The 13,855-nt window shown below is 36.3% G+C and overlaps 1 protein-coding gene and 1 pseudogene across 2 annotated transcripts; both read left to right on the top strand.

The window, feature by feature from the left end:
- Positions 1 to 4,175: 4,175 nt before the first annotated feature.
- Positions 4,176 to 4,501, top strand: LOC147564725 (uncharacterized; annotated as a pseudogene).
- Positions 4,502 to 7,448: 2,947 nt separating this feature from the next.
- On the top strand, positions 7,449 to 12,594 carry LOC147564724 (syntaxin-71-like). Of its 2 annotated transcripts, none has more exons than XM_086649580.1 (9): positions 7,449 to 7,808; positions 7,905 to 8,030; positions 8,663 to 8,828; positions 9,145 to 9,230; positions 9,392 to 9,460; positions 9,534 to 9,578; positions 10,261 to 10,323; positions 11,128 to 11,204; positions 12,328 to 12,594. In XM_086649580.1, exons 1-9 carry the CDS (start codon positions 7,653 to 7,655, stop codon positions 12,341 to 12,343), a joined length of 804 nt encoding a protein of 267 aa, XP_086505706.1. In that variant the 5' UTR covers positions 7,449 to 7,652; the 3' UTR covers positions 12,344 to 12,594. The 2 variants fall into 2 exon arrangements, with proteins under 2 accessions (XP_086505706.1, XP_086505715.1); XM_086649589.1 differs by having other exon boundaries at positions 7,466 to 7,808; positions 11,128 to 12,092; positions 12,206 to 12,594.
- Positions 12,595 to 13,855: the final 1,261 nt, after the last annotated feature.

Below are 13,855 nucleotides of genomic sequence, written 5' to 3'. Positions count from 1 at the left end.
TCGTTGGATGGATGATGATGATACGTCTAGCGTCTTATCGCTAGGGGAGTGATGTGGTGAGGAGGTAGCCGTATTAGGATGGTGATACGACCAGCTAGTTACTGCGAAAAGGGTATTACGGCCAGCTAGTTACTGCTGGATGAGAGGAATATGAGACTTGAGAGCTTTCTTCTGCGATAAGGTGGTGGTGGTAATGGTGTCGATACGACTAGCCAATTACTGTTCAATTCGGGACTACCAAGCTCTTATCTCCCAACTTCTAAGACGATGAGTCAGAGACTTTGGAAGAATGGAGAGCTCTTTGAGAGACTTATCGATGGGAATGGTAGTGAAGATGGATTACTCGAGTATTGCAGTCGAATATTCGATGCCTTTGTCTGAGTTTTGCTTCTCGTATTTATAGTGGTGGAAAGGGATTGCCTTGATGACAACCAGCTAGTAACCGACGTATTTATTCCGTGTCATCACTCCTGCGAGATACGTTAGGGGCAAGAGGATCTGACCGTCAGATGAATATTCGAATTTCTCGAGGGACGGCTAAGATGTTACCGCGTGTGCGTTAAGCTACTGGCCAGTAACACCCGTCTTTAAGTGGCAGATACGGGATATTTACCACTAGTGCGGTTATGGATTGCACAATAATCCTCTGGCCGTAAGATTGCCTAGTACTGGCAGGTGGCTATCGCGTGACACGTGTCAGATACGCTTAGTGCCAAACGGATATGGATTCGGTGACCCGAGTAACGACTTGGGCCATTATCGGGCCTTCTTATTTAGCCTCGCGGATTTTACCCTTACGAAGCGGTTGTTTCCTTTATTTTACAGGCACCTCGTGGGGCGGATTTTTGCCCATACAAAGCCTACATAAACTATTTTCTTTATATCCAAATTCAATATTCCTGGATTTGCACTTCCATGGGATTGAACCTGGGACCTCTGCATTGCGGAGCATATGCACTGACCAATTGGACTACCAGTAGTAGGCAAAACAGGAGAAAAATTATTTATTATCTAATGATGTTTAGTACATTAGAGTGCATCAAAATCACATAATAAATCCTCTACTATATGATTAACGGTTTGCGCATTTAATTGCACCTCGTTAACCTTATTCGAATGAGAATGTGACAAAAATCACACCATAGGAAATCGGGGTGAAAAAAACTTGCAATCCGAGTTTGCCTGTCGGTACTTGTTATATGTATGCTCGACTCATGTTATTCGACAACAGACTACACACATATGTTTCGTGAAAATAATCGGTAGGTATTGGTATAAATCTCAAACAAACAGTTCACTCGTGCCCAACTCAACTAATTAATCAGACTTTATGTTCGCGGTTAACTATTCACCAGAGAGCTTTTCACTGATTTGTAACCATACTTTCGTTATTATACACGAACTCATTACAAACTCAACACGACCCTTGCGCAAACTTAATGCAACCAATTAAAAAATTCACTACCTCGCCAAAAGCATCCATAATGATATTTTTTCTCTAAATTTTCATTTTGATTATATAAGAACTGAATTAATTACAAAACTAATCGAGATCATAAGCTAGATCTGGTAGAGACATAAAATGAACAAACAAATTGAAGAAACAAAGCTCGATTCATGAAAACCTAATTTCATCTTCTTGTTGCTTAGAGAAATATAACCAATTAAAAGTTTGAGATACACGAGATTTTGTTCAAAGATAAACTAAACAACGAGATCGAAATAACGTATCAGAACATCTATTGATTCATATAAACACAAAATGAAATCCAGAAAATCAAATTGTTTAACCAGATATGGATTCATCAAAATAGATTTTCATCTCCTTTCAGTTTGTCGATTCATCAAATGAATAACTATGAAGATGATACAGATGAAGTCCTAAGAATCTATGAGCATCAGAAATCATATCAACTAGATGATACAACAGTTTCTGAACAATCAAAATTTAATTTGATCCATTACAAAAAAAAAAAAATTGTGCTTAATGAAAATTTAGTCACCTATATTTGTCCAATGTTTGATCTGGGTCTAAAACCATGAGTTCGTTAGTTTTTTTTAGTGAAACCAGAATTTTCATTCATATACAAGAATTCAATCCAGTACATTACATAGTTTTGAGACTTTTGACTCATTTGAGTACAACATGAGATTTACATAAGTAAATTACAACACAAAACTTACAAAAGTAAATTACAATATGAAGGTAAAGGAGTGCAATATTACAATAACGAAATGAAAAGACCCTAAAGATCACAAATGAAATGATCCTAAAGATCATAAATGAGAAGACCCTAAAGATCTTAAACTTTATTATACTAAAATATATGTAGGAACGATGAACCAAGTAGATGTCATTGATTGAATAACGATGCCCTCATGACCATAACGAAACCCTTAAAGGCCATGATAAGACAGAACAATGCATATCCATTATTTATACCATAGATACAAATATGTTTTCCATGAGGATAATATAAGCAATCCTGAAGAATCGACAAAAACATAGAGAGCTTGCGAGTCTGTCAGACTGAAGTTGTTGAGCGAAGATAAATGGTTCTTCTCTTTTCCTTTCGTCTTCTCCGTGTTTTTTGCGACGCCAAATCCTTAGAATGAAGCAACATTGCATACAAGTCAAAATATCTACAACATTTTTGTCGAATCAAACCTAAATTGAGCGATATCGTGATAGTAATAGAGTGTTCTTCAGTCGATTCGTTGAATTCGTCATCTCTTCAGACACATAACATATGTTACTTCCAATTTGTTAAGGTGAAGTAGAATTCCAAAGCATCTCCTTCCCCCCCTCCCCCCCCCCAACATACAACAATGACACTAAAATTCATAAATCATAATCCCATAAGAAACTACCAAAAAATGTTGTAATTCCAAACTGTAATACGTTGGGGTTTCATCTTGTAAAATTCCTAATTGATGAAGAACAAGTAGGAGATAGTCATTTATATCAATCATCAATCATCAATAAGAATGATGTCCTTTTGCCACTGTAGTGTTATAGAATTGATGGTGAATTCATGAATTTTCACGGTGTGAACCCATCAAATCTAGTGTTGATTACCATTTATCTGGATTTCATGTCATTTGCTTAATTCATCAACATCTTCTTAAATTGTATCCCAAAAAATGATCTCTTAATAACTACATAATTTCGAACAAGGGGTTTCAAAGAGAAGATCTTAAAAAATCAGAAAACATCTTTCACATAAATTTCTTTTAATCTATGTTTGCTTCTTTCCAAATCTGTTGGCACTCCAAAAAGATGATTCTTTCTAAAATAGGATATCCGCCATCGCTAAATGACGGATTTCGACAAAGGGAATCCCTTCGCCGACAAACTACTTTTCAGATTTTGTTCGGCTTGTGGAGAAGCAAAGAGGTTGGTGAGAAAAGGGAGAAATTTAAGAAGAATCAGTTCGTTAGTTAAACTTAATAATCAATATTTCTTTTTCTTTTTTTTGCCATTTCTTTCAATATGTGTTCCCTCCACCCACGCCATTTATCTTTCTTCTCTCAGTGAAAAAAGAAAAAGACAAAAAGTAAAAGTTGGAGGTCGCTGGCAGACGGTCGATCGATGGTAAATTCGAAAGAGAAAAAAAAGGCGAATTACTTATAGAGTAAAGACAAAAAATAAAAAATTTGTTAGCGGTTAAGTTCGATTGACAAATTCATGGTTTTGGAGACTAAATTGAAAGTTGGATAAACATGAGAACCAAATTTTAGAGTTCGATCAAGTATTGGTAGCCAAATTGGATTTAACCCCTAATAATGAAATTAAGATGGGTATTTCGTTGTCTTTATTGCTTCTCGACTTTAACCAAATTATGTAAACAAGGTATTTTTATCTACCACCTAACAACCATGATTTTTATGCATTTTCGTTATACAACCGGCTAGCAGTTAATTGCTTATATCCTTAATAGACACCGTTAGTTGAAATGCACTTCTAGATCTCAACATACATAAATAGGGATTTGTCATCGCTATCCTACGTCCAGTTACATCGAATCATCAAAATGACCGTCCTTGAAAACTCCGATCTCGATCTAAAACCAGGGCTCGAAATAAGTAAAGAGAATACGAAAGACGAATTTTTTCTCTCTCTCTCTAGACCATTCTCTTTCTAGTTTCTCGTCTCTCTCTAAGGTCAGGCAAGAATGGCGAAAGGAGCATCTCAATCGCAATCTTCATCATCCGCCGGCAGATCTCGTCCAACGGGAACAGTCGGAGCCGCACCTCGTGGAACAGCTGCTGCTGCAGCTGGTATGCGTTGTCGAAGAGTTACCAGTTCTGGTGTGGTGGCGGAGGATTCAGTGTTGGTGGAAATGGAAGCAACATGTTGAGGTTTTACACAGATGATGCACCAGGATTGAAGATCACACCTACTGTTGTTATCGTGACGAGTCTCTGTTTCATCGGTTTCGTTACTGCTCTTCACGTATTCGGAAAGCTTTACCGATACAAATCTGCTGGCGGTGCTTGATTTTAAATCTCAACAAATCTCTGTACTTTTTTTTCTCTCTCTCTCTCTCTTAAATTGATTTACAGATAACTAGTTTAACCACGATCGATTCTGAGCTGTAAAACTCTGAAGGTTTTCTTGCTTACTATCTCTTTCTAAACATTAGTTATTTCTGGATTGAAAGAGACAAAGAGGTTTTGTTTTGATATCTCTAGTTGGATATGAATGACATCTGAATGAAGTTTTCCTGTACAAGTTTACTTGGTAAAATGTTATTCAATTATGGATCTGATCATCCATGTATTCTCTATGATGAATGAAATCAAATTCCAAACCCTAAACTAGTTTCACCATAGTTTGTAGATGCATACTTTTGCTTAAGTATTTTTTTTAGGGTTTCAGTTCCTTAGTTTTGCAGTCTAGACTACATCATATACTCTTGATTTAGAAAGATAAATTTCAGGTCATCACAATTTTGCCATAAAGAATAGGTTGATTCAATTAGAATTAGGTAATGATCTCCTTTACTTGATTGCTCGATTTAAGAGTATCTTGTTTTAGATATTCATAGTTATTGGGATAGTCTTAGCAAAATTTACATGGTAGGCTTACTTTTTTCCTTGAACCAGTAATAGCTTTCGAGATTTAAGTTTGAATGTTCTTGGTCGTGTTGTTGTGTGATTTCAGCTGAAACGTATAGTTCCTATTCTTATTTAGTTTAGATTCGATCATGCTCTGCTACAATAGTCTTACAAATTGTAGACATCATCTAGAAGATGTATGGAGTTGCATTACTTATACATTGGAGTTATGTTCTTAAGCTCGATAGTAACATGTGAATTTGCCCGAGAATGGGCGGACTCAGACAGATTTCCCCAAGCTCATTTCTTTGGAGCTTGAGGTATCATGTTCGTACCGACCTCGGCTAGGTCAGGTCCTCAACCCACTACATAGAATGGTAGTATACATTAGTTAGTTTCCTAAATTCATCTTAGGAGGATGAAGTGATTGGACTACTTTGTTGAGTTCTAGTAGGAGTAGACGTAAGATTGTCTGTCGGGTAGAGATTAAGGAGACTTTAGTTGATAATTTAGAATGTGGTATTCTTATGATTGAAGTAATTTGAACTCTTAATATGTAAATTTTAGTTTAGAAGAGACAAAAGTGGTATGCAAGTGAAGAAAGTTTAGATATAAATGGTCTTTGTACTAGGACGCGGAAAGATGTTAATGAAATCAAGACATTGAATTCCCCTGATTTTGTCTGCAATATTAACCTGCAGGATTAAGAAGAAGGTGAGGTAAATAGATAAAATAGTCCTAATCAGTCAGCCAATCGAACACTTTTCTAGAGTAGGTTTCTTCATCGAATCTAGAAAATAAGTTTGCAGATGGAAACATATTCCGAAGCTGAGGTTAAGCAACATTTTCACATGGTGAATGCATATTTGATCTAACAATGGAACAATGTTATGTATTTGTGATATATGTTAGTCTTTTCTGAGTATTTTATGCAGTTTGAGACCAACTGATGGAGGAAAATGCAAAATGTGAGTTTGTGAATGGTACAATGCTAGATCAGCGGGTAAAACGTATACGAAACTCCTGCTTGAGGGTCAACCTCCTTGTATCATTTGTTCACAACCTGGTGATTCTTCTGTTGGCATGTCCTAGATGCAGTATGAAATAGAGTTTTAAGCATATTTGGTATGTTCATAACTAAATATTAATTTTGTATAATGTAAGTTCATCTTTCTCCAACTTTGCATATATATGAGCATCGAGTAGTTTGATTAATAAGATGGATCGAATCCTCAGAGATTATCGAAAATCGTTTTATCAATTGGACCATCTACTAGCCATCACTCGCCCATCTATTATGTTATTTCATCTTCTTTCTCCCCTTGATTCCGAGGGTGGATGAAATTCATAGACTTCAACAACTTAGTCATTACCAGTGTCTTAGACTTCAACAACTTGGTTGTTACCAGGGTCGTTTTGTTTTTTATTAGTAGGCTAAAATGCACATCTTACTTGGGAAAGCTTTTAGGTAAAATACTTTGAAATTTATTTCAACCTTAAACATATTGCTTCCTACAATGCATACATTGCTATCTAACGCGTTTATAAAGTGGTTGAAAAAAGACGTAACCTCCTTTTGAAGGTTATTTAATACATTACAATCAACAATGTGAAACACAATGACCTGAAGCGCGCAGCAAAATAATACATTAAAAGTAATGATGTGAAATGTCTTAGAAACTATCACATTACAAACATATACACTCCTAGTATGATAATCTAATCTTAGTAATAGTCTATTTATCGAAGTTAGGGAATCCTACAAAATTTTTTTTTTTGTTGTCATCCTCAACAAATCTCTTTCTACCTAAAGCGTCAATGACCTTCCGTTGCTAGAGAGTGGTGATAAATGATACAAAGGTCCCGGTTGTCCCACCTGCCCTGTAATATAAAGTCTTCCGTTGGTAGAGACGGGTGATAAATGTAAATGGGACAAAGATCTCGATCGTCCCACCTGCCCTGTAATGTAAAGCCAGGCTAACGAATATTCGTTTAACCACCATTGAACTTGATTTGTAATAAAAAATCATGCTTAACAAATCATCCCACGTGGTTGCTTGTGTTGACATAAACTCTAAAAATCGTGGATGTTCCACGCTTGATTCTCACAGGAAGTGGAGTTCCATGATTTATTGAACTTGGGTTATTAAAAGTACAAATAATGTAGTTGGATGTGTTTTAGCCGTTATTTCGTTGGGCTTTAGGCAACTAGTTTAGTTGGGTTATAGACCCGTTTGTTTCAAAGTTTAATTCGGCAGTTATCATGCTTGTCATATCTTTGATGTATCAAATGTCATTGTAATGATTTTCATAGTCACTTTCCAAAAAAGAAAATTAGTCAAAGGAGGCATCTGTAATATTTATAGATGTAGGGATAACTTCAAAATACTCACAAAATAGTAGTAGGACCAGAGACCAGGCTGTTTTCTTGTCACGCCACGCTCTTTCGGAATTGTTTTTCCGACTCCATCAAACTCGACCAGGGAAGAAAAAAAAAAACCGATCGAACAACTTCCTCTTCTCTCTCTCTCTCTCTTACACGTTTCCTCGAATCCTTGATTTTCTCTCTCTATCTATAATCTAGCAGAGAGATGAGTGTGATCGACATTCTCACTCGAGTCGATTCGATCTGTAAGAAATATGATAAGTACGATATCGACAAGCAAAAGGATCTCGACGTCTCCGGTGACGATGCCTTCGCTCGTCTTTACGCCGCCGTTGAAAACGACATTGAAGCAGCTTTACAGGTTTAATTTGATCTGTTTCTTTCTCTTTCTCTTTCTCTTTCTAGGGGTTGTTCTTATATCTAATCAAAAGCATTTGACTTGTTTATCGTTACACAGAAAGCAGAAGATGCTTCAAATGAGACGAATAGGGCTGCTACTATTGCCATTAACGCTGAGATTCGACGAACTAAGGCTCGATTGCTTGAGGAAGTGCCTAAATTGCAGAGATTAGCTCTTAAGAAGGTAATTTTTCTTTCTCCTCTCTCTAGATATCTAGTTGGATCTTTATGATTTCGATTTCGTCCGTAATTAGGTTTTCAGTTGCGTAGTTTCTAGCAATTTTCTTTTTATTTAGTCTAATATGGTTTCGTTGATTTGTCATAGAAGTAGTAGGCAAGTAGCAATATCAAATTATCGATATATACGAATATGAGAACAAGTCTTAAGGGTTTGAGACTTTTAGGTTTTCTTATCAAGCTAATCATGAATTGTACTAGCTATGAACTTCCCCTATAGTGAATTTGAATTCATATATTGCTTAAGGTCTTGTTAGAAATGTAGGACTGAATGCCGAAAGAGAATTAGGTAGGAGAAATGTCTGCCTTCACATGTTTAGCTTGATAAGAAAACCCATTAGGAACCCATTTCCTGATGGACCAAATTTCAGTGTGATTCTTACCCTATGGTTCTTCTTACAGTTGTGATTCTTCTTACATGTAGGGTATCTTTACTGAGTTGGTGCTTTTGTTGTTAGTTAGGGCCCGTTAGGAACCCATTTCCTGAAATAATATTTTATGATTGAGATCTGACAAATTTGGTTGTTATTTCATAGAATGTAGTTCCATAATAATAATAATTACTCATGAACATCTCAGGTCAAAGGGCTGTCCAAAGAAGAACTTGTAACCCGTAATGACTTAGTATTGGGTCTGACCGAGAGAATTCAGGCTATACCGGATGGGACTTCAACTGCAGCAAGAAAGAATGGAGGTTGGGCAGCTTCAGGTTCTCGTCAGGAGATCAAATTTGACTCCACAGCAGGTGAGGAGAATTAATAATAAATTGAGTTGTCAACTTTCCTCTGGCAAGTTTCATATTTTGGTTTGAATCTGGTCGAGTTTGAAATTCTACTAATCCTATAATCTTTATTAATTGATATCTTGATGGATGGTTTGTGTTGGTTATCGAATTGGGGTGTCACCTATAGGTCTTCTTTCTTGGAACTTACCTATAGGTCTTCTACTAATTGGTTTCCGCAGTTACAGATGTATTGAGTCCTTGTCATGTAAAAGGAAATAATATTATTTTGTAATCAACTGCTAATGGTTATTCTGAACTACTGAACTACCTTTAACAGATGGAAAATTTGATAGTGAATTCTTTCAGCAAACGGAAGAGTCAAGTCAGTTTAAGCAAGAATATGAAATGCGGAAAATAAGACAGGCAAGTACTTAGTGACTCTTGCTTTATTATGTTTATACTAGAAGCGGGGGACGCTTGATTATTGATCCTCGGTTAGGTTTTATGTATTATGAGTGCTTTAGATTGATACTATTCTACAAAGTTTCTTTGAACTGTATATTCTAACACTGGTGCCTGTGCAGGATCAAGGTCTTGATGTTATTGCAGAAGGATTAGATACACTTAAAAACATGGCTCATGACATGAACGAGGTTGGTTTTCTTCAAGTTATTTTTATTCACGAGTTATGGAAGAACACAAATGAGATATTGGTAATATGTGCAGGAACTGGACAGACAAGTGCCTTTGGTCGATGAGATTGATGACAAGGTGAAAATTTATTTTTGAATTTCCTTTTCATTTTTTTAGATGTAGCTAGGACTGATGTAGGACAGAAATGGGAAACTGGAATTAAGGAAGAAACTAACTTGATTATATTATAGATATAAGAAATAACGCACTAGTATCACACCAGTACAAACTAGGAATCACTCCTAGAGCCCTTAGGCATCACGCCTTTGGGGTATTTGCATCACACAAACACATAAAGCTTAACTAGCTGCTGGAATACTCTCTATCTGTCCTCAAACAGCAGAATACAACCCTTATATATAGCCTAAAACTGACCCTTAATATCCCATACTTCTAGACTTTTAAACTTCTAAACTCCTAGGACATAAAAGACATTAAAGAGACACTAGACGACATTAAAGACATTAAAGAGACACTAAAAGACATTAAAGACACTTAACCATCCTAATACTTAGAAACTAGTAGAATCTCCACAAAGACATGTGGATCAGGCCTGCATTATTCAAGGTTCTTAGTGGGCCATTCATGCAAGACACGCCAAATCAGAATTTGGGTCTGGCAATCCTTCTTTTGACGTCTCCCATATGCCTTAAACGGTTGCTGCCATTCATCTCTATCAAGGACACATGAATAAATAACGATATACAGCTTAATAGCATATTGTGTGTTGTCTCACGTTCTTTTTTGTATCTCACTACAGGTGGATAGGGCTGCCTCTGACCTTAAGAGTACCAACGTTAGACTGAAGCAGACTGTTACCCAGGTATATTTCGTGATGGAATTGTTTAAGTTACAGTATCAATTTTTTTTAAATTGAATTGTGCTGTTTGTTTCAATCTAAGTAGTACGACTCGGACTCGGACTCGGCTCGGCCAAGATCCGAGTCCGAGTCAAGGGGCGAGTCAGCCGAGTCACTCGGCCGAGTCAGCCAGAGTCGATCTCATTGCTTCCCATAAGTAGTTACTAATGTATGTACTCCATATAATATGATTAATACGGCAATTCAAAATGTAATCATGTTCAAACTTCAAAACTGAAAATTAACAACTAATCTGCAACTTTCTAAAACTATGTTTTGGTAGTTTAAATATTTTATTCAATAAATCCTTTGGTATATTTTGAATACTTACTACTAATAAATTTTTCTTTTTATGTCTAAAAAATCTTTTGGTATTCTAAAGATTTTAAATACTTACTACTAAATTGCAACTTTCTATAACTATGTTTTGGTATATTTCTAGAAAATCTTTTGCTATTCCAAAGGTTTAAATACTTACTACTAATAAACTTTGTAATTGCAACTTACTACTAATAATCTTTTGAAGGAAACGGAAAATTTTGGTATTTCTAGAATATTTTCAAAAACAGAATTAATATGTGACAAATAAGGGAAAAAAAATTGGCATATACTAGTAACGACCCGAGTCAGATCCGAGTCAGGACTCGGCTCGGTGTATGTCCGAGTCCGAGCCGAGTCCCGAGTCACTCGGCTGACTCGGCCGAGTCGTACTGCATAGGTTTCAATTTTGATGTTATTAAAAAGTGTATTACTCTTTCTCTGTTCCAGCTGAGGTCCAGTAGGAACTTCTGTATCGATATTATTCTGTTGTGTATAATCCTGGGAATTGCTGCCTACTTGTACAAGTAAGTCCCATCACTCTCACAACTCTAGATCGAGTACATGACTTTAGGTACAGATTATTAATTTTTGTTAGCTTACTACGCATGGGCAAACTTCGACCTTAAATCCACCATCAACCTTTCAAACAATTGGTAAGAGTGGTCTATAGCTACGTTTTAAAATTCAGTAGATGCGCCTCATGGCATGTATCAAGGCGAGACGGTCTGTTTTCGCCTCGAGGGATAGATAGAAAAAAACTTACAAGCATTACTTAAATTTATGCAACATAAGAAGTAACAACATTCATATTTATTGTTGTAAAACATTTTAAGTCTATATATTATTGAAGCGAAGTAAAAAAAAGGGCTGTCATCTTATCTTTTTACATAAATGTTGTATCATTTTTTTTCCTAAAAGAATTAGTGGAGAAGCAACTGATGGAAACATCAATTAGTAGCTTCACTTAAAATACTGATCCACCAGCTTCCCAAACTTTATGGGGACCTAGTCGACCATTTGAGGCTAGTAACTGGGTTCAAGTGGTTGCGTGGGTCAAATCCTCGGATTCACCTACGTTCACTTCGAACTTGCACTCAACTACCACAACCATCTTTCTAGACTATTCATTTGTCATTTTTTATGTGCTCATTTGTATTAGCAGCCACCTTAGGAAGTGGGAAGGAGGTAATAGAAACATCATACTCCTTTGATCATTTTAGTTTATACTCAGATCATTAATTTCTAATATATCATGTAATCGTTAAAATTTTGAATGTTTAATAAGCTTGTAGTACACAACAACCGTCCCTAAACTTAACAAAATGCTTGTGAAGTATTGGTTGCTTCCCTCGAGTCACCTGACATAATTCTTCAAGTGGCTTTTGAGAAAGTGAAAAATCTTTAGAAATAGAGCTTCATTCATTTAACATATTGAAATCTGCACATAATTATATATATATATATATATATATATAATGTGGAGGCTCATCCCGCTCTTCCTTGTTCGGCTTTGCCTGATAACTAGACTCTTACAGAGTGCCATTTCGCTTATGCGATCTTTCTTTTGAAAGACAAGTCCAGAAACAAAAGTTAATATGTTGCATTGCCTGCTTTATCCTGAGGAAGCTTTTGGTTGGTATTTTGCAGTGTCTTAAAGAAGTGAGAAGGCTTAAATACGACTCCTTACTGTTTGGTCTTGACTTATTCTGGTATTTTTTTTTTCCGTTCAGAGAGTTTGCTGTAGTGTTGGTAATTTGGTTGCTTCTTTGTTCTCATTTTGATATATCTCAGTGACCATTTTCATACTTACAACTTGGGCTTTATTTTGCGGCTATGAATTTCTTCTGCCTCTTACTGTATGTGTTTGTATGATAAAATATGTTAAAGTTAATGAACAAAATGGTTTTCCCATTACTATTGGTTTATTTTCTTTTTGGCCGCCTACTTTCTTACCAGTTTCTTTTCCGACCTTCTATTTTCATTTATTCAAAAATGAATTCTCCTTTTTACACTTTAATCGTTCACCTTTTTCATTTCTTATACTAGTACTCTTTCTTTAAAGGTTAATCTTCATATGTCCCATCTCTCCTCCCATGTTCGAGAAGTGGCGGCTGACCTGCAACCCAACCATCTGTCACTTTCAAGAGAGTATTTTCTTTTTATTCTCTCTCTAACCTTCTTCGCTCTCTGCAATTGTGATTGTTCTGTTCACTTCCTTGGTTAAGTTTAGTTGTTCTTCAACATGGGAATCAGAATTCAATACATGGGGAGCAAATAGTGCAGATGAATGAGTCTCAGATTCTTTTGAAACAGATAGATGCGGGGTAGATCCGGTTGCAGAGAGAAGAATCCCTCGTATAGTAACTATCAGTGATGTTCTTGTTCTTCTCTCTACAATTGATGCTATATCTAACTTAAACATTTTTGAAGATCTTTCATTAGCTGATGCTGCTTCTGCAGTTTCAATAGTACCTAACAAACCTCAGCACCTCCAATTGGATCTCTAATCTCAACATTCCATTTTCCCCAACTCCTAACTCTTCTTGGTCTCGTTCTTAAACCTTTATTCCTATTAGGATTGTAAGGGGTTTGCCTCCATTCCTACTAGCTTGAGCAGAATGCTGGCCTGAATAAGGAGAAGAACTCTGTGGGCTAAATAAGATGATGAAAGAAATTTAGTCAATGGGAAATGAAAATTTCTATCTTTCTCTTATAACCCTTAAAATTAATTTTTTTTCTTCTCAATCCTTTCTTCATCTTGAGAAGATGGACGGGTTGCACTTGCATCTGCGTTGCTGTAGATAATTTGGATAAATTTGTTTGGGTTATTTCCCTAATAGCCCCTAACTTTGTAAACGGTTTCCTGCCTAGCCCCCTACTTTATCAAAAATACCTAGAAGGCCTCGTTTTTAAGATTCCGTTATAACACCGTTAACTAGTCATCACCTTCTCTCCTCCATCTCATCCGTTATAGCCCCCTAATTTTTCCGGCCGGCGACCTTCAACCATTAAAAATTTTTTAATTTCTTTCACCTCTCTCTCTCTCTCTATTTTTTTTTAATTTCCTCTCTTCTTCTTCTTCTTCTTCTTCTTCTTCTTTTTCTCTCTCTCTTCCCCCCTTCTCTCTGTTCTCTCTAGACTTCCGGCGACTTCGCTGGAGGTAAGACAGACCTTC

The sequence above is a fragment of the Eschscholzia californica genome, unplaced genomic scaffold (genome assembly GCF_041429995.1).
Source record: "Eschscholzia californica isolate CP2 unplaced genomic scaffold, dmEscCali1.0.p SCAF_1, whole genome shotgun sequence".
NCBI lineage: Eukaryota > Viridiplantae > Streptophyta > Magnoliopsida > Ranunculales > Papaveraceae > Eschscholzia > Eschscholzia californica.
The sequence above is the reverse complement of the archived record's forward strand: the minus strand, read 5'-3'. Positions and strand labels throughout refer to the sequence as shown.